The sequence below is a fragment of the Scardinius erythrophthalmus genome (assembly GCF_964197995.2).
Source record: "Scardinius erythrophthalmus genome assembly, chromosome: 6".
NCBI classification, from domain to species: Eukaryota; Metazoa; Chordata; class Actinopteri; order Cypriniformes; family Leuciscidae; genus Scardinius; species Scardinius erythrophthalmus.
This window is the reverse complement of record NC_138226.1, coordinates 44,682,301-44,701,851: the sequence shown is the minus strand read 5'-3', so window position 1 is coordinate 44,701,851 and position 19,551 is coordinate 44,682,301. Positions and strand designations below refer to the sequence as shown.

Genomic DNA, 19,551 nt, shown 5'->3' with positions numbered 1-19,551 from the left:
CTTATGTTAACTGGTCTGGGAGTCATTGAAAGGGCTCTTATCTGCAGCACTCTAGTGATTAATTAATTAAGTCTTTATTCCAGACCCTTAGGTCCATATCACAAAGTTAAAGAAACAGAAAGAAAAATATAACATACAAACAGATTTACATACACCAACATTATTTAAGAACGCACAAACGTGAGTTGCTTCCAGAACCAGGAAGAATACCTTGTGTCACTTAATATAGGATCATTTAAGACCATTATGATTGTATTTCTCGAGTCACCCAATCGACACATGAAATTATATTTTATAAATTATATATTTATTCAACATGGGCTATGGTAAATTAAAACAAAGTGATCACATGAGTTTGAGACCACATAACCTCTGTTGTCAACGTTTCCACGAAACTTCAACTTACTATCAACACTACAATTAATTAGACAACTTTACAGAAAATTGTGCTGTTATGCCTACCTTATTTGGAATCTCAGATTATTGTCAGTTAAATTAAGATATTAGTATTAGAAGATATGGTCTCACTTTAGATTAGGGTCCAATTCTCACTATTAACTAAATATTGACTACCGATTTTGTCTCTATAAACTCCTAATTATTGCTTATAGTTAGTAAGGCAGTTGTCAAGTTTAGGTATTGGGTGGATTAAGGGATGTAGAATACGGTCATGCAGAATAAGACATTAATGTGTGCTTTATAAGAACTAAAAAACAGCCAATATCCTAATATGTTAATAAGCAACCAGTTAATAGTGAGAATTGGACCTTAAACTAAAGTGTTACCGAATGTATTATTCATCCATTATGTTCTTCAAAGCAAAAGCTTGATTTTGTAGATAATCTTGACAATGATCTTTCCCCCCGTCTCGTTTGCTCTTTCCTCATGACAGACAGGGGGTTTTCAGCTATACACTGAGTGCGTATACATTCAACACTGTCCTCACACCTCGTACTCAAAGTAGGACACAACTAGTACTCTAGTACACAAACTAAGACACGAAACATGCTTCCCAAAACAAAACCAGGAAAATGATGTACCATTGAGAAGATCTGAAAAAAAATCAGTCGTAAACGATTTGAATAAAACAGCTAAATGCAATTACATGTTTCTGTGTATGAATTTATGTTTTAATAATATATAACATTATGGCATAGTAATATTAACAGCTATTGAGTACAGACACATGCAGTGCCATGGACTGGGCAGATTACTTGCCAATTATTACTGGTTACTGATTCCAAATTACAAGAAAATTCTAGTCAGTCAACTAAAGATGACATATTTTAGGTAACATATTCTGCCTACTTTCTGATTACTTTTGACCTAACTCTATTATCACATAGATTTGAGTAGGATAATCTTGTACCATTTAGATAAATGGACAACTGGATCTTCCAGTAAAAATTACAGACTTACACCAGATACTCTGGAGATGTATGTCAGATTTTTCCAAACATTTAGTCTGTTTAAACCCGCCCTCTTTTCTTACAATCAAATGCAAACTTGTCAATCAACAGCTGATGGATAGAAACTAGTCCACACCATACATTTAATTTCCATTTTGATAATTCACTTCACTTAAATGTGCATCACAATATGGAAGAAAAGATCTGTTGCCTCTTTTGTTACGTTACAATACATGAGCAAACATTCATAAACAGGAAAACAGCAAGAACATTACACAGCCAAAGGTGGATTGCAAATTTATTTACATGGTGTGCAAATAAAAAGGAAAGTTTCCATAGTGATACTGATAAAGGTCTAGGCCCTATATCAGTCAGTCTCAAATACATTTGCATTAAAGGAGAATTTCTTGAATTATGAACAGGCAATTATGATATTACAAAGGCCATCCATTTGTGGTTGCAGATTCAGACAAGTTATATTTCTAAACCAAAGTCTCAAACGGTTAAAAATGTGCAAACGAATTTGTGTACATTTTGAAGCAGAGTAAAAAATAAATAAAAAAAAATCACAAACCTAAAACTAATATTTCATTATAATCCACATATACATGCCGAATGTGTGTATGGCTTGGTTTTAATGTGTTTAGACAAAAGTCTTTCAAGGTCATGGCCTATTGTAATAGACCTTAGTCAGGGTAGCACCATATTTAACTTTTGACTGTTGGATGTTTAACAACTGTTGACAAAACATCTTTACAAAATACTTTCAATTGACAAAAACCCTATAAATGTTTTTTGAAAGTTGTGAGTTTTGAAAATTACATGTGCTCGATACATTCATAGAGTGCATGCCATTGTAATGACTGTAAGTCTCTCTCTGACCGCCTTGTTTTTATCCTTTTATCTGCTATAGAAACAGTCAGTCACCTGAGATATGTAATTAGGACAGCACATGCACATTGGCTTGTCCAGCCTGAAATATAAGCGTTTTTAACACTATTTGAACATAAGAAACAACATTTATTGGACAGGTAATTAAAAATTGTATTGCTGATTTGAAATGTGTTATTTAAAAGTGAGTCTGGAACGAGGCCGAGGAGGAGCCAGGGTGCCAAAGGACTGAGGCGGAGTGAAGACTGAGACAGAGCCGGTGGGAGTGAGGACTGAGGCAGAGCCGGTGGGAGAGAGGACTGAGGCGGAGCCGATGGGAGTGAGGACTGAGGCAGAGCCGGTGGGAGTGAGGACTGAGGACTGAGGTGGAGCCGGTGGGAGTGAGGACTGGGAGTGAGGACTGAGGTGGAGCCGGTGGGAGTGAGGACTGAGACAGAGCCGGTGGGAGTGAGGACTGAGGCGGTGTGAGGACTGAGGCAGAACCGGTGGGAGTGAGGACTGAGGCAGAACCAGTGGGAGTGAGGACTGAGGTGGAGCCGGTGGGAGTGAGGACTGAGGCAGAACCGGTGGGAGTGAGGACTGAGGCGGAGCCGGTGGGAGTGAGGACTGAGGCGGAGCCGGTGGGAGTGAGGACTGAGGCGGAGCCGGTGGGAGTGAGGACTGAGGCAGAACCGGTGGGAGTGAGGACTGAGACAGAGCCAGTGGGAGTGAGGACTGAGGCTGAGCCGGTGGGAGTGAGGACTGAGGCTGAGCCGGTGGGAGTGAGGACTGAGGCGGAGCCGGTGGGAGTGAGGACTGAGGCGGAGCCGGTGGGAGTGAGGACTGAGGTGGAGCCGGTGGGAGTGAGGACTGAGGTGGAGCCGGTGGGAGTGAGGACTGAGGTGGAGCCGGTGGGAGTGAGGACTGAGGTGGAGCCGGTAGGAGTGAGGACTGAGGTGGAGCCGGTGGGAGTGAGGACTGAGACAGAGCCGGTGGGAGTGAGGACTGAGGCGGAGTGAGGACTGAGGTGGAGCCGGTGGGAGTGAGGACTGAGGTGGAGCTGGTGGGAGTGAGGACTAAGGTGGAGCCGGTGGGAGTGAGGACTGAGGTGGAGCCGGTGGGAGTGAGGACTGAGGTGGAGCCGGTAGGAGTGAGGACTGAGGTGGAGCCGGTGGGAGTGAGGACTGAGACAGAGCCGGTGGGAGTGAGGACTGAGGCGGAGCCGGTGGGAGTGAGGACTGAGGCGGAGCCGGTGGGAGTGAGGACTGAAGCAGAACCAGTGGGAGTGAGGACTGAGACAGAGCCGGTGGGAGTGAGGACTGAGGCGGAGCCGGTGGGAGTGAGGACTGAGGCGGAGTGAGGACTGAGGCAGAAACAGTGGGAGTGAGGACTGAGGCGGAGCCGGTGGGAGTGAGGACTGAGGTTGAGCCAGTGGGAGTGAGGACAGAGGCAGAGCCGGTGGGAGTGAGGACCGAGGCAGAGCCGGTGGGAGTGAGGACTGAGGTTGAGCCAGTGGGAGTGAGGACCGAGGCAGAGCCGGTGGGAGTGAGAACCGAGGCCACATTGGCCACATCCACATTGACTAAGTACCCAGTCCACATACTCAATAAATGTCCCTCGAGGATCATCCACGAGCAGGCAAGCCTTTGTTTGGCTGTTTAGTCCTGCCCGAAAAACACACAGAGGCTGCTGCCATTGGAGCTAACGAGATGGACCAGACCTAAAATGCTCTCTGTGTGATCCTAGAGGAAGCGATAGCCCTGTGAGAGGAGGAGGATTTGTACTGCTGCTAGATCCATTTTATAATAAATAATAAATATAATAATAAATCCTTTCTTCAGTTTGGCTTTTCTGTCACGAGGTGAAGTGGATCTAAAGTGCAGCGTACTTTATTTAACAAAACAAAAGAGTAATTAAAAAATGACTAATACAAAACACGAAGGCAACGCAACAGTGTGCACCAGCACAGACAATATCAGACAAAGAGTGACAGAGTTGAAGGCATTAAACACACTGAGAACTAATGAGGAAAATGTGTGTGTAATCAATGAACCAATGAGTTATCGTTACGTAACGGGAACAAAGGAAACAGAAAAACAATGATCTACAAATTAAAAGAAGAAACACAGATTGTGACAGTAACAGTACTTTGTGTGTCACAGGGCTGTGTGATTAAAACTGTAGCTGTGGCAGACAGGTCACCTGGCAGAAGTCTTTGGCACAGCATTAAGGGGGTGGTTTTCAGCCCACAGACCGGCTTTCTTTTTCTTCGGATCAGAATTCCTTTTGTGCTTCCTTGTCAACAACAATATTATAACCAATACAAGAAAACAAATCAGAGGAATAGTGATTCCCAGTGTTATTAATAACCAGTCAATCGATTTTTCAGCACCTAAAAAAAAACAAATCAAATGTTAGATTGTTGTTTTTTGGAAAAGACAAAGATTTGCGGTTTTGTATATATATTAGATTTATGGTTGAATGTGCTTTAAGTGTTTTTATTATTATTATTATTATTATTTTCTTCTGAATACAACAAGAGAAGCCCATCCCGTTTAGACAAACAGAACACCAGCAAGTCACCAGATATTTCCACGTTTTACATATTTGGGTTTGCCATGGGGTCAAGGTTTGGTTGGTTAACATTGTACAGATATTTTGTGGCCAAACAGTCTGTTTTCCCAATGATGGCCATTTAAAAGTTGCCTTATATTTAGTTTCAGTTATGCTTTTTTTTTGTTTACAAGCAAATTATGATTACAAATATTATATTATATTATATTATATTATATTATATTATATTATATTATATTATAACAGCTGTGTTACTGGTGTAGAATGCGCCTTAAAAGCACAATATGGACCTATTTAATTTAACGTATCTAAAATTAGAGGGAGATTACATATTGATGTAAATGGTGTACAATCCTGATCCTAACATCACCCCTAACCCTAAAATCATATTGGCTGATTGGGATGTTTTTCCAGGAACATGTCCAACTTGGTGAAAACATGGTCACCATGTGGTTAAAGGGATGTGAGCAGGCTAATTTAGTGACTCAATCCTAGTGGAAATTATCAATTATGACTCAATTTGTTTAGTATAAAGACATGTTAGTTTGTAGATAGTTACCTTCAGTGTGGACATGGACAGAGAGCTCTCCAGATTTATCTGAAACCAATTTCCTCCAGTTGTCAGCAGTTGGAAGATACTCCTCGACCTGACAGTAGTATTGCCCCCTATCAGTGGGGCGGATCTGCAGCACAGTCAGTTTGTATTGTGTGGTAAGTGGTCGTTCAAACACCAGATGTTTATCACCGATTGGACTGTGTAAGGTACCATCACGTCTGGCAGTGTATATAGCGACTGGTCCTTTCTCCTGAAACTTGAACCAGGTGACCTCAAAGGTAGACTTATCACTGGACTGTGACTCAATGTCACAGTCAACGGTGAACCCAGCCTGATGATTGGTGAAGTTGAGCATTCGGTTCTCCTTCTTTACACGCAGTTTACTTTCTGTTTAAATCAAACATAACATCAAAGTTTAAAAAAACAAAATTATTTTTTGTCTGAATTTCTTAATTTATTCAAAAATACATAATTTACATAAATCCATAAATGTAATGATTTGAATAAATATCTTCTATGATGATTTAATTTCTGCAATTTGTTATATTTTTGGTGACATGAAGTTAAAAATGCCTATGTGGTAACGACTTTCCTGAATCCAACTAACTTTCATGGCAATTCCTAACTATTTTATGTTTTGGTGAATTGGTGGCTAATTCATATGAATTTGTATGATCTCATTCATACATTTTTGTACAATATGCTTATGTCCAACAGACAGTTCCATACAAATTCAGTGAAAAGGCAATTGCAATAAAGTAAATGTGTTGTTTTCTTCACCTTTCTCATTGACAACAAGCTCTGTGGAACCAGACATTTTCTTTAGGGAATACCAGTCACCAAGAGGATCCTGAAGCCACTCTTCCACCTCACAGCGATACTGTCCACTGTCAGATGTTCTGACCTGATGGAGAGTCAGCTGGAAGGTCTGTTTCTGTCTTACTTCCATGCGGATTCTCTGGTCCATCTCTAGTCCAGCTGCGGGGCCAAACTTGACAACAGCATCTAGGTCCATAGTTAAGAGCATCTGGGACCCAATCTTCCATGTAATCGTGAAACGAGAGGTATTTGTGGTTGTCGTCAAGACCGAGCATTCAATCTTAGCATCAGTGTTGACAGTGGTTTCCAGGCGAGACTTGAGTCTGGACAGGCTCATCTTGCTGACTGTTGGTAAACATTACAAAATGAGGAGAGTAGAGAAAAAAGATGTTCAACCAACTGCTGAATCTACAGTCGTATCAATGCTTTAGGACAATACAAATGGAATTATATGAATTATGCAATGCGCCATTATTTACCGCCCCAAAAAGAGCACGCCTTAAACCAGACTGGTAGATTGCATTTGACTGCGTCTGTGTTCTTTAATTTGCGCGTCATCAGTAGATCACACGCAGAACTTTCCACTCCCATCTGCACTTTTATGGAATTGCGCTCGCTCTCACGCAGGAATTTGCTCTGCTTAGTAAATCTGGCCCTAGGTGTCTGTAACTATTTGCGAAATTTAACATTTGGTATAATGCGGTTATTGTGTATACTGTCACATGTATGCTTTGTTTTGTTTAGTTTCTGTGTTCCTGTTTGCCTTAGTTCCCTAGTTAGTCTTCTAAGTTCTTAATAATTTAACACCTGTTCCGTTTTTACCTTGTTTACTCTCCCTGTGTATTCAAGCCCCTAGTTTCCTCAGTTCGTTGTTTGGTCTCGTCTAATATAACGTGGTTGTGTTTGCTATTCTACAGCTATCTCCTAAGTTTTAGTTTGTGTATTATAATAAAGTATGTTTTTTTCTCTTACTCCTTTGTCGTGCACATTCTCAACACCCACATCTGACACATACATTTTTGCTAGATTTGCATTTGCTGGTATTGAGGTTGGTGGCAACGCTTTATTTGACCTAAATCATAGTAAGTAGGCTACATGTTGTTAATTAATATGACTCAGTACTTATTTGTGTAATTACACTATGACAAGAGCACGTTCAGAGTATGCCCAAACATTTGACATAGAGTATATCTTCTTAAAGGGGTAATTCACCGCTTGCAAAGTGGGCTTCTTGTGAAACTTGGCTGCCCTGAAAGGCTGTAGAACGGCGAAAAAAGTTGAAATCTGTGCTACCTGACTAGAGCTGTTCTTTACTCTTTTGCCAAATAGGTAGGAAAACACCCATAATGCACAGAGCATGTTGCAGTCCAAGGCCACTCCCAGTCTGCTCCTATTGGATAGGCTTGACCGGAGTCAAATACAGCCTTGCTTTAGTAGGAAATACTTCTTAGTCAAAATGGTGTCGAAATGCATTGTTTCCGAGTGCAAGAACTGAAAGAGTAAATGTTTAGAGGGAGTGAGTTATTTTCTGTGTCCAGTTAAGGATCCAGCGTAGTCAACATTTCAAACTGGATGACTATGAATTGAAAACTATGGATGACACAGTGATTTAGGCCAAATGGAGGAGGGGGGGGGGGGGGAATGAAATAAACTGCATTTTGCTTCATCCGGTGGACATTTGCTGTCAGATAAACAGGAATTTGTTGGCCCACGTAACATTTTTAAGAAAGAGTACTCAGAAAGTCATTGTTAATTTGCATATACTACTGACATTGTAACAATACATAGTGGCATTATAATAGGCAAATATACACTTTAATACATTCATTTTTAATAAACAGCTATATTTACCCGGTTTTTGTACAGTCACCGCCAGCGGGTTGGAGTTCTTCATGGCTTTCTGTACATTCTTTTGATAGGCATCAACTTGGCACTGGTACTGTCCTCCGTGTTGCTTGCTGGCTCGTGGCACAATGAGCAAAAAATGTGTGGCTGACGGCTGTGTCTGAATGGACAGCTGATAGTTTCTCTGATCTGCTCCCCAGGCGATTTCTCCAGTGTGGCGTATGGATAAAATATTCGTTTGTACAGTTGAATTGGGGGGCTGAAACATCCAGCGTACAGCCAGAGACACTTTAGGCCCTTTGACTATACATAGTAATTTTACTGAAGAATTTATATGCACATTTGTTGTACGACTTATCAAGGTCACCTGCATTAGAGATTCTGAAAAGAAATGTCTGCAGTGATTATTCATACTCTGGTATCAGTAACATGCAGTAGAAATATAAGTAATGACAAAGAATTTATGTCAGCAAATCTAGACAATTTCTCTGATCCTGAGAATAATGTGTGATTATATAACAGTCTTACCAATAGAATTAACCGAAATGGCTTTTTGCTGAGACTGTGTGTTGGCTTTCGTCATCTCTCCATTGCTCTGTACGGTCCACTCAGACACACTGCACCTGTATTCGCCACTGTCAGATGTTGCAGATGCACCGATCTCCAGGGTAAAGTTTCCAGCTGGAGAATGGAGGGTTTGAACGTGTCTGTCCTGATACTTTGTCCCAATATCTTTCATCACTCCCTCATGGGTCAGACTGATGACATCACTGAAGGAATCCCGTGAGTCTTTCTTGTGTTGCCATGACACTGATAAAGGACCGTTGGATCTGGACACCAAGCAGGTGACCTGTAGAGTATCTCCCTCCGTCACAGCATCCTTCGTCACCATGACCAGTGTCAGATCACTCTCTGACCAGACAGGCAAATAAACAGGCAATGTCAGTGTCTTGTGATGCAATAACATAATAATAATTGAATTATTTATTTGTATCTGTGTATTTATATAGTTGTTATAAATAATAATTATATTTCACATTACATGGTAGATGTCTAGGATGTTCTTGACAGTGACAATGACCAGAACACCTAAGCAACTGAATTGCAACACAACAAATTCCACTTGACTGTAGAGGAGAAACACCGTAGCATTATTTACCTTTGGCCGTGATGCTCACAGTCTCTGGACTGGACAGTTGTTTTTGTATTTTTCTGAAGGTGCCATCAGCATTCATGTCTTCCTGCCATACTTCACACTGGTATTGGCCCTGGTCTTCAGCCCTAGCCGAACGGATGGTCAGCAAGTAGTCCGTGCGACTGCTTTTCACTGCTCTCATCTCCGCTGCATTCTCTCTCTCTTTATAACTGTCAAACACGGTGAGCATCCCAGAAGATCCAATCTGAGCCACGTTCTTCTGGTCCTTCAGCCAGGTCACCGAAAATAAATGACCAGGAAGACTCTGTGCCTTCACGCTGCAGTGGATGTCCAGGGAATCTCCCACCTGTAGGGCCTCCTTTGAGGCCTTCATATAGACACTGAACGAACCTGCCTCAGCCACTTATGAAACACAGGAAAAAGCAGGAGTAATTGTACTGTAAACTATTGACAGCAGAGAGCATAAAATGACTGAAATTTAAGAGACATTTAGAAAAATGTGTAGATAAATGTGAATAAATATCAACATTTTAAGGGCATTTTTTGTTACTTTTGTACTCTAAATTCTGTTGGGTCACTAGGTGTAAAGTCTGGGTCCTGAAGCAAACCCAGTTGAGAAACTCTGGTTTAAATAAGAATATATAAATCTTACCAATTTGTTTGACCTCCACGTTACATGGTGTGCTGGTTTGGTGGGCAATCTGTGTCCAGGAACGGTCTGGGTCTTGGATCCACTCAATGGCTTTGCAGTAGATTTTCCCCTGGTCTGACTGCTGCACTTGCAACATCTTCAGTCTGAAGGTTGTGTCCTCCACCTTATCCATGCTGATAAGACCTCTGTGGTAGCGATCCTCAAATCCAGCTCCTGGCTTTACAGTCAGATCTTTGTCCAGAGTGATGATTGGTCGGGGGTTCTCATCCGCTTCACTGTGGACAAACCAGCTGACCGACAGATGGGTGTGCTGATAAGTTTCACTGGAGACCTGGCACTCAAGCTGAAGAGGATCACCTTCAGACAAGCTCTGAGAGGAAGAGCCAGAGTACGAGGCCTTCAGGGTGTCCTCAATCACTGTGGATTTTTGCATCAAAATCATTAGTAACAACGAGTTGTCGACCAATATGTGTTTTCAATACCAATATCTAGAGAGTAACTGATGGCTGATATAATAGTGATTCAAATAAATATATGTATAACTTCAGCTTATAGCTGATCATCTTCTGTTCGGATGAATGGAAATGGCAATGGATGCTAACAGATGGATCTCTCTAGATATAGATCTGCCAATGAAATGTCAATAATCTCAAAATAGCCAAATCATCTGATTGATCACCAAAACACTCAAGATAAAGACATATCTTACCATTAAGTTTTGTTTCTGCTTCATAACTTCCGAAATATCCACCATCTGTGTTTGGGGTTTGACAGAAGTAATCACCAGCATCCCCTTCCAGCAAATGTTTGATCCACAAGAGAACTGAAGATCCTGACAACCTCTCAATCTCAATATCTTTTTCCCTTACTCTCTTGGAGTACATTGCCCAGGCAAAGTCTTGATCTTCAGTACTGATGATATTTATATCCATGTTTGATTTCTTGACCTTAAATTCAAAATCCTGCACAGGTGGGCCTTGAAACCCACTAACATTACAGGATATGGAGATGGGGTATCCTTGTACTCTATACAGAGGACCGTCCTGGATCTGGACCAGACGCTGGCCGTAGCACAGATCTGTGTGGAGAGATGCATCAGACAGGCAAATTGTTAGGAAGACTTGTTAAGTAGCATACATTAAATAAACTGAAATGTGGAGTGACATTAAATGTGACGAGATGAACAGGATGCACATAACTGCACCAACACATTCTCTTTTTTACATGGTAGTATGTCCAAAAACTCCCCAAATGCTGGATTATGCATGTAGGTGTTTTTGTTTTGCTTTCTTTCTTATTTTTTAACCCAGTCGTTGTCAATCTCACTCACAGTTAAAAGTAACAATACACTCCTTCTCCACTCTCTAAGTCAAGTCACCTTTATTTATTTAATGCTTTAAACAATCCCGATTGTTTCAAAAGTGGCTTTGCAGAGATAACAGCAAAATGATTCAATGATGCAAACAGAGTTCATTTCTGCCACCACTGACACTAAAAGCGGTGGGCTGGAGTGAGTTGCCGGGGGGTTTGTCATCTCGCTGCCGTCCAACCTCAGTTCTGGAGGAGACCATCCGAGAGTCGTGGCCGTTAGCTAAGGCCTGCTGCTGTCCGCCATGATGGGGAGGACTCCTGCCGACTGCCCGAACCCGGAGGAGCCGTTGCCGTCCACCAGGCAGCAGAGGAGTCATGGGCCGTCCACCGAGGGCTATCCAGGTCCACCGCCAGGCACTGCAGAGGAGTTCCCCCAGCTGGTGGAGGACTGGATGGCAGTATGTTTTGGGAAATGGACCAAAAATCTTTTTCTCCGCTCTCCCTGAGGCACGAGTGTTAATGAGTGTCACGTGCACGCCGCACCAGTCTCGAGTTCTCGAGTTGGATATGTCTGTTACTGGCTACAATGATCAACGTACGGGAGCATTTAAGAGCACACAGAAGTGTTTGAAAGGGTTTCGAAAGCGGAAGCGGCGACTATCAGTGGACCGGTCCGCTACTAGATCCTTGCTTTCAAACGCTCCCATGTGTATCTGTGTAAGCGCTTGGTAAAGAGCGTCATTAAAGTATATTTACAACATGTTTTTGAAGCGCTGATCATTGTAGCCAACCACAGACATATTTGATGAGCCCGTGAGAACAATGAGCAATCAGAGGTGTTTACGATTACGCTCAACAGCGCTAAAAGCATCACATTTTTTTCATTTCAGTACCGACTTGGTATCGAAGTTGGTTCTTTAGACCAACACTACTTTTGAAAAGGAGAAAATGTAACGCAACTTTGAGGAGACATAATTTGAGCAGCACCCACACAAAACGCTAATACTTTTTCATATAATGTTTACTTTCATTGTATAACAGTTCTAGCTAATAACGTATTAGACAGGACTGTGCAACAGATCGTATATGAATGAAGACAGAGAATGTGAGCACTGTGAGCTCAGGTTCAGGCGTTTTCACACCATCAAGCACGGCTTGCGTCACTTCAGAGTTCCTACTGGCGGTGTGAATGTAACCAGGAAAACGGCCCTGGCGGAACCACTAGTTCTCGGGGAACAACCCTGGTGGCTAGTTCCTATAACTGAGTTCCTAGAACTACCTGGTGCAAAAGCCCCTACTGATGATATCTAGGTGAAAGAGTCTCTGTGTTTGCATTTATCTGACTTCTGTGACGCGAGGTGGCTAGCAGCAGATGGAGGTTTAGCCAGTCTGTCTGCTTACTGAACTGCCCCGACAACCCAGCCGTTGAGTTCAGTGTGGGCTTTCTGCATGCGCTTCAGGAGAGAGCAGTGCTCAGCACTGACGAATCAATGCACTGCTTTGGAGAAATACATTTTTGTCGTTTTTACAAGTTTTTACTGTGTTACAAATTATTTTATTTTATGAAATGCAACATACAGGGATGAGATATCAGTCAGCAAAAAGTGTCAGTCAGCATCGGCCATTTTGCATGATGATTTTGAAAAATTATTATACTAAATCTAATTACTTTGGACATTGCATCTTTCGGCTATCAGAAACGGCAGTCTGAGGTTTGCAGTTGCTCCGCCGAACATCAGCCCAGCACAGGCTCAGAATCCGGCAACTCAACGGCCCGAAAACCTGCACCATAGGCCTATTTCACAAAAATGGCAGCCGAGACCGGAAGTAGGGTAAACTCTTTTCCGGTGAAAGCGCTAGCAGTAGCAGTCGGAGGACAAATGCGGAGACTAAAAGCGGCCAGTCCTGTTGTGTACCTTTTTATGTTTCAACTCAAAGAAGAAACAACCCTATTTATAATTTCACAGCTTTCCTTGTGACAAAATTTTGAAAAAGCGTTGGATTTGGGCTATACCGAGAGAAGAGGGGCACTTTTTTGTGTGTTAAGCACTTCACGGAGGATGAAGTCCGTGTACAAGAGTCCGGTCGTAGATATCTTACACTGCAGGCCGTGCTTTGCAGGTTTTCATGGAACAACTGGGGGAGAAGTTAAATCACGCCAGACACAGACGGCAAAAAGACGTGTCTGTGGTGTGAAGGAGGAAGCAGATGTTGAAAATGGAGTGTTGATGCCGGTTCGGGAGTGATGCCCTGACAAAACATGTTTATATTGCACTTGATTGTTATCTGATTTGCACATCATGCACTTTTATTTATTATTATTAACTGTTGGCAAATTAAAATTGTTTGTAGAAGTTGTTTTCTGTAACTTTCTTTCCCTGTTTTCTTTTTAACGTTACCTGAGTGCGGGGCCTTTGCCAGGCCTGCTGTTTACTTGTGCAAGCAAGGGCTGCTGGAACATTTATTAAACGTGTAGAATACTTTCCAAACCGTTACATATAGTATTATAAATTTAGACGTTCATGATATAAAAAAATAACATATTAGAATAACTTTTAAAAATGAGTAAACACGGAGCAGTTTTTCCGTGAGCGGGACTGGAAAGCCCGGAGTGGAGCAGGAGCGGAGCTGATAACAGAATGCTTAGAGTCGAGAGAGGAACGTGCTTTTGCTCCACTCCAGGCTTTGATCACATCCCCCTAAGCAGGGTGAATAGCCTACCCTACACCTCGTCCTTCCCATTCAAACTAAAATGAAGACATTTATTACTCTATTTGAGAAATGTAAGCATATTAGCTTAGCTTAAAGCATATTAGCTTAGCTTAGCTTAGCTTAAAGTTACGAAAAGTGAATTTAAGACATAAGGACGGGGAGGAACCCTGATATTGATGGACATCCGTCGTATACTCTCGTAGCGACTGAGAACTTTAATCCCTGTATATATTATGAAGTGTATTACTGAATATAAAATTACATACATTATGATATATTAGTAAATATATTGTCTCACATTTTTAAATATATGAAAATTCTTTATGTATTATTCAATATATTGTAATATTAATCAAAATATAAATATCAAATATAATATATTGATCATTCACATATAGGCAAATATATTTTCTTTTCATAAGGGGACCCGACAGTAAAATGTGATTTTGTAACATCATGATTTTTTAAAACATGTAATATCACTCACTTCATTCATGTTTTTAGTCTAACCATTTAATTATTTGCCTTAATTTCATTATTAGACCTACCAGCAACGTTAGGTCAAATTCACTGTAAATGTCAATTCTTAGTTTCATTCATGGTGGTAACATGAAAAATGAGCCATAATCTAGTCACTAGTGGAAGACTGCTGAAATCTCCGGGACAAACTAACACTTAACATGAAATTTTAACAAAAGCCAGATTTCAAACATAGCCTACAATCAGACATCATTTCAATTAATTTCTTTATTTTGTTGAGCAATAGTAAGTGTGAGCTTAGTCATCAAGTGCCATGCCATTTAAATGAATGGAGCTTTTTTTATGTAAGCAAACGTCAAGAATAATTTTTAACCTTTGTCCAATTTCGATCTTGTCACAGCTCCCTGAAAACTATCAACAACATCTGCTATTCTTACTTTTGTCAGATATATTAATGACAGAGAAAACAAGCTGTTCACAGCCCATTTTGAGAATGAATGGCGATCGTAGCGGGCGGCGGCGCGACTGGAAGTATCGCTACCCTACTTCCGGTCTCGGTCGCCATTTTGTGAAATAGGCCTATTTCGGTAGAAAAGAGATAACTATGGAAGCTTGTTTACACCATGAAAGAATTTATTTTTCTTTACTTTTTATCTCACAATTCTGGCTTTTTTAAACTCGCTTAAATACTGAGTTATAAAGTTTAATTCTGATGAGAAAAAGTCAGCTCACAATTCTGACATTTTCTTACAATTATGACTTTATAACTCGCAAATGCGAGTTTAAATCACACATTTGTCAGAATTGAGAGTTGTAAATGCAATTGCAAGAAAAAAGTCACAATTTTTATTTTTTATTCAGTGGTGGAAACAAGCTTCCATCGATAATAGAGAACAGTTGATTACACTTGAAATGTTACTCTTAAATGTTAAATGTTTATTTCTAAAATGTTTGTTAAACAAGTTTAAATGTAGGTATACATTAATAAAAACTGAACTTTTTTCATCCAAAATAAAGGTTTTAGCATGTAAACACAATGGTTGCTCTGCTGTGTATTTTACAAAATTGTAATCTGGGAATATCTGGTAATATTATCCTATGTATGAGGTACAAACAAGTATTACTGTAAAATGAACTAGCATACATTGACTTTTACGGTGAGTTTAAAGAACAACCCAACATGCTGCTAGAATAACCCACGGTTGGGTTTGTCTATATTTGACCTATCAGTTGATTGCAAAACAACCCAAACCGGGTTACTTTCCACCCAATGTTTTTTTAGAATGCATAATTTTACAAAAAGAGCACTTTTAGGCATAAGTACGCATGTTCGCCTTGTTGCCAGAATGATTGCTTTACAATGTAATGCAGGGATGGTTGTATGGAATGCAGATTTTAAAACCGTTTCAAATCAAATCAATATTTCATTTCCACATAATTATTTATTTAGTGAAACGCTTAGTATGTGGCATGACTGTACATTGCCCCTTAAATGTTCATCTTTCAACTTATGCTCAAAGCTGCTTGCTAGGAATATTTCTTTGCGTAAGCTTCGGATCAGGATCCTGATCACCCGATCTGGGATTATTTTGTGATAACTGCAGCGCAAAGTTGATTCTGCGCTAATTTAATCAATTCCTTTTTTTTTTCTTTTTTTTTTTTTATGTTGTAGATTTAATTAGCAAATGAGAATCGCTAAAAAATATTCTTTTTATTTTATTATTATTTTTCAAGGTAATTAAAGCAACCGTTTTTCAGTAACAGAAGAATATGTAAAAGTATGGTATTTGGGGTAAAAGGCGAAAGACAGAATAATTAACATGATAATAAACAGCTGACTTGACTTGTCGATTTGTTGTCATGACACGGTCAGATTCAGATGGTAAATATCATATATTAAGTTGAGTGTCCACCTTAGAGATAATCACCACATTTATAATGAAACCATCATATTGAAAAATATGATATTAATCATATCATATATTAAAATATCACATATATTTGTTACTACTGTAAATCTATATAAAATTATAACAGGATATCCTTCAGTGTTGTTGGAATCTTTACTTTTTAAAAGAATTATGTTTCTGTTTATATATATATATATATATATATATATATATATATAGGCTATAGCCTAGTTTATATAACATTTTAATGACAGTATGTTAACTGAACAAAAAATAATTATTAAATTTATCAAAAAAAAAAAAACAGAAAATAGTACAAAAACTTTGCAAAAGTGATTGTTTTGAACAAGTAATAACGTAGACATTATTAAAAACATGTTACTTTAGATAAAGTATTTGCATCAATACTGTGTGCCTTTTACCCCGTGTGTCTGTGGGGTAAAAGATCCTCCCTGAAACCCCATACATTTAAAAGACTTTTAAACCAAACAAACCACTTTTATGATTTATTTCGATATAAAATATGTTGCTCCACCAATGTTCAATTCAAACATATACTTTCCCCCCCGCATTTATACACTATGAGAGTAGTGAAAAGAACATGTATCTTAAGGTGTGTCTTTAGCTGTACCCTGACACTTACCCTACACCTGGGCAAAGGCATCTCTAGACGTTTTAAACATAAAATGAGCAGTCCAGTCTATATATTTGTAATCTTTAATATGAAATGAAAGTGTGTTCAGTCTTACCCCCCTGCAGGAGTCCTGTGAGACACATCAACAGAGACAGGTGACACAGTCGCCACCTTAAGTCCAACATCCTTAATCTGATCGATCCTTTCGCTTTCTCCCTCCTCTCCTCAGAATAGGTCAACACAGGTCCGGCCCGGTTCTACGAGAACAGCATAACTCAGACCCTCAGTTAGTTGATACTGTAATAATATATTGGCGGAACAGGTTTGGGAAACGCGTCCGTGCGTATTTGTGTTTGCGCTCGGGACTGGAGATACTCAAATGTATGTACAACGTGTTTATGCTGAGTTGAGCAATGCAGCCAATCACAGACATAGATGGTAATCTTTTGAACGCAAAGGCCAATCAGAGGTGTTTCAGTGACTGTAAAGGGAGCGGTCGAGGCTAATCTATTGAATAAAACTTGTTTTACAGGCTAAAGTTTCGGAAGTGACATGATCCACATGCTGGATTCACTATGCGCGGAACAGAAATATGACATGTTGAAATAGTAACGCATTAAAGCAATGCTATACATTAATAGAAAATAAAACTTTGTTAAAAGCGATGACTTGTAATTTAAACAATGTCTCACTGTACACTGTCTATGGTGAAATCGTTGCTTATACACTCTTAAAAATGCAGGTTCTTTATTGGCATCAATGGTTAAAGATCCTTTAACATGGAATTTAACATGGGATTTGATTCTGGAACCGGGCCTGATACAGGTTTCAACAAGCGCATAAACATGATGTTCTCTGACGCAAGAGACTGTGACAGTCCACACAAAACCAACATGTGTGAACAACAATTGAAGTCTTACTAATCATCTCAGAGTTACATTTAAAAGCTACTCCACCGATTTTGTTGGTCTAGTTATCAAAAATGATAAAACTCTTTGAACTAGGGGTTGCCCTTTTTACTTTAGTGTGTATGTGTGTGTGTGTGTGTGTGCCTGATTACTATAATGTTGACAGGCCAACCAGTAGCCTAATTTCAAGATGTTCACAATTTGTTTTAAATGTAATTTACAAATTTAAACAACAATCATTCACACTTTTTAAGGGAGTTTGCCCCCCAAAAAAAGATTCTGTCATCATTTACTCACCCTCATGCCATACATGTATGACTTTCTTTCTTTGAATCACTGGGAAATGTGAACAAATAAGCATCTGGACATACACATATACAAACACAATTTTAAAAAGTACCAGTCCTGCAAGTCCTATTTTATCAGATCTCTAGAAATCAGCCAAGAAAAGATTTAATATTTAGAAGGTTTTTAATTATATGAAACAATCACAGACATTTGGTTTGTTAAATTTGTATAAGAAAAATAATAAAATAGGGCCTTATTATTCATATTCCAATCAATAAACCAGTGGCTCTCAGCCTTTTTCTCCAAATTGATCCTGCAAGATCCCCTAAGATGACTTTCCTATACTGTACTTCTGCAGCAAAGAGAAGTGTTTGTTTTTAAACCTCCCTCTCTCTCTCTCTCTCTCTCTCTCTCTCTCTCTCTCTCTCTCTCTCTATATATATATATATATATATATATATATATAAACTCTATATATATATATAAACCTTTGTTTCAGTGTTATTACTCTTCTACTGCATGTTATTTTTTTAAACAACATAAATTCAAGATAGATTTAAACCTTCAGAATTATTTTTGTAAACACACTTTGTAAATTGAAGCTATTATAATACAGCTATAGCTATCAATCATATTTTTTAAAAACAATATATAAGACAGATTAAAAGCAGACACTTTACAACTTAAAAGTACTCAAGTCAACCTGCCAAACAGATCCACAGGGAGACGCCAAAAGATCCCTAACCCTCCGCTTTGACCTGACTGCATTTATACAGCTACTCTACGGATCCATTCAGAATGACTAAACACAGCAAAATACAAAAGAAAAACACATAATTCAAAAGAAAAATTAATAATTCAAAACGCATGATTCTGAAGGAATCGCAGGACAATAACAACTATAACAATTTTTGACTGGCATATACATAAACTACATTTCTTTAAAATACCTTTCCACTTTTCTCATATGCTTCTGTCAACCACAGGCTTGCAGTGCACATACTGGTGGTAAACACACGTTTGCATGGCAAAAACTAGTTTTCTGCATTGGTTTGATCTTCAGCTAGGCTACAATTATGGACAAACATAATCTATATAACATAAACAATATTGACTAAACTAACACACAAACAGCTGTACGGTACTTTTCAAAAATGTATGATATTGAGTGAGCATGGGCACGGCAGGCTGGATAAAGTCATTGGAAACACTGATATATAGTTTTAAAGGGTTCACTAATGTATTATTGCCACTGGACTAAACTAATGTAAAATATTGACAGCCACAGTTTTTATTCAGATGGCACACTTTGATGCCGGAGTATTTGGCCTGTTCCTTCTCTACATCTTGTTCACACACAGGCTTGCAATCCGTTTTCACCAGCTGTGTCCATCATTTCCTTCATTATCTTGTGTTATTTGTGTTTT

At 39.6% G+C, this 19,551-nt stretch overlaps 1 protein-coding gene across 1 annotated transcript; it reads right to left on the bottom strand.

Annotated features, from left to right (window-relative positions):
* Positions 1-3,530: 3,530 nt before the first annotated feature.
* igsf3l (immunoglobulin superfamily, member 3-like) lies at positions 3,531-17,330 on the bottom strand. The gene is made up of 9 exons (XM_081368543.1): positions 17,044-17,330; positions 10,591-10,959; positions 9,882-10,298; positions 9,233-9,631; positions 8,602-8,985; positions 8,080-8,454; positions 6,190-6,573; positions 5,413-5,796; positions 3,531-4,671 (listed from the first exon to the last, which is right to left on the bottom strand). The coding sequence occupies exons 1-9, from the start codon at positions 17,111-17,113 to the stop codon at positions 4,478-4,480; spliced, it is 2,976 nt and encodes a 991-aa protein (XP_081224669.1). The 5' UTR covers positions 17,114-17,330; the 3' UTR covers positions 3,531-4,477.
* Positions 17,331-19,551: the final 2,221 nt, after the last annotated feature.

What these genes read in the sequence shown, in the direction of transcription:
- igsf3l (XM_081368543.1), bottom strand. Translation starts at nt 17,113, where the DNA reads ATGTTGGACTTAAGGTGGCGACTGTGTCACCTGTCTCTGTTGATGTGT. An exon ending in CACAGGACTCCTGCAGGGGG is followed by an intron (nt 10,960 to 17,043) that starts GTAAGACTGAAC and finishes CTCTCCACACAG; the next exon opens with ATCTGTGCTACGGCCAGCGT. An exon ending in TGTCCATGTCCACACTGAAG is followed by an intron (nt 4,672 to 5,412) that starts GTAACTATCTAC and finishes GTTTTTTTTTAG; the next exon opens with GTGCTGAAAAATCGATTGAC.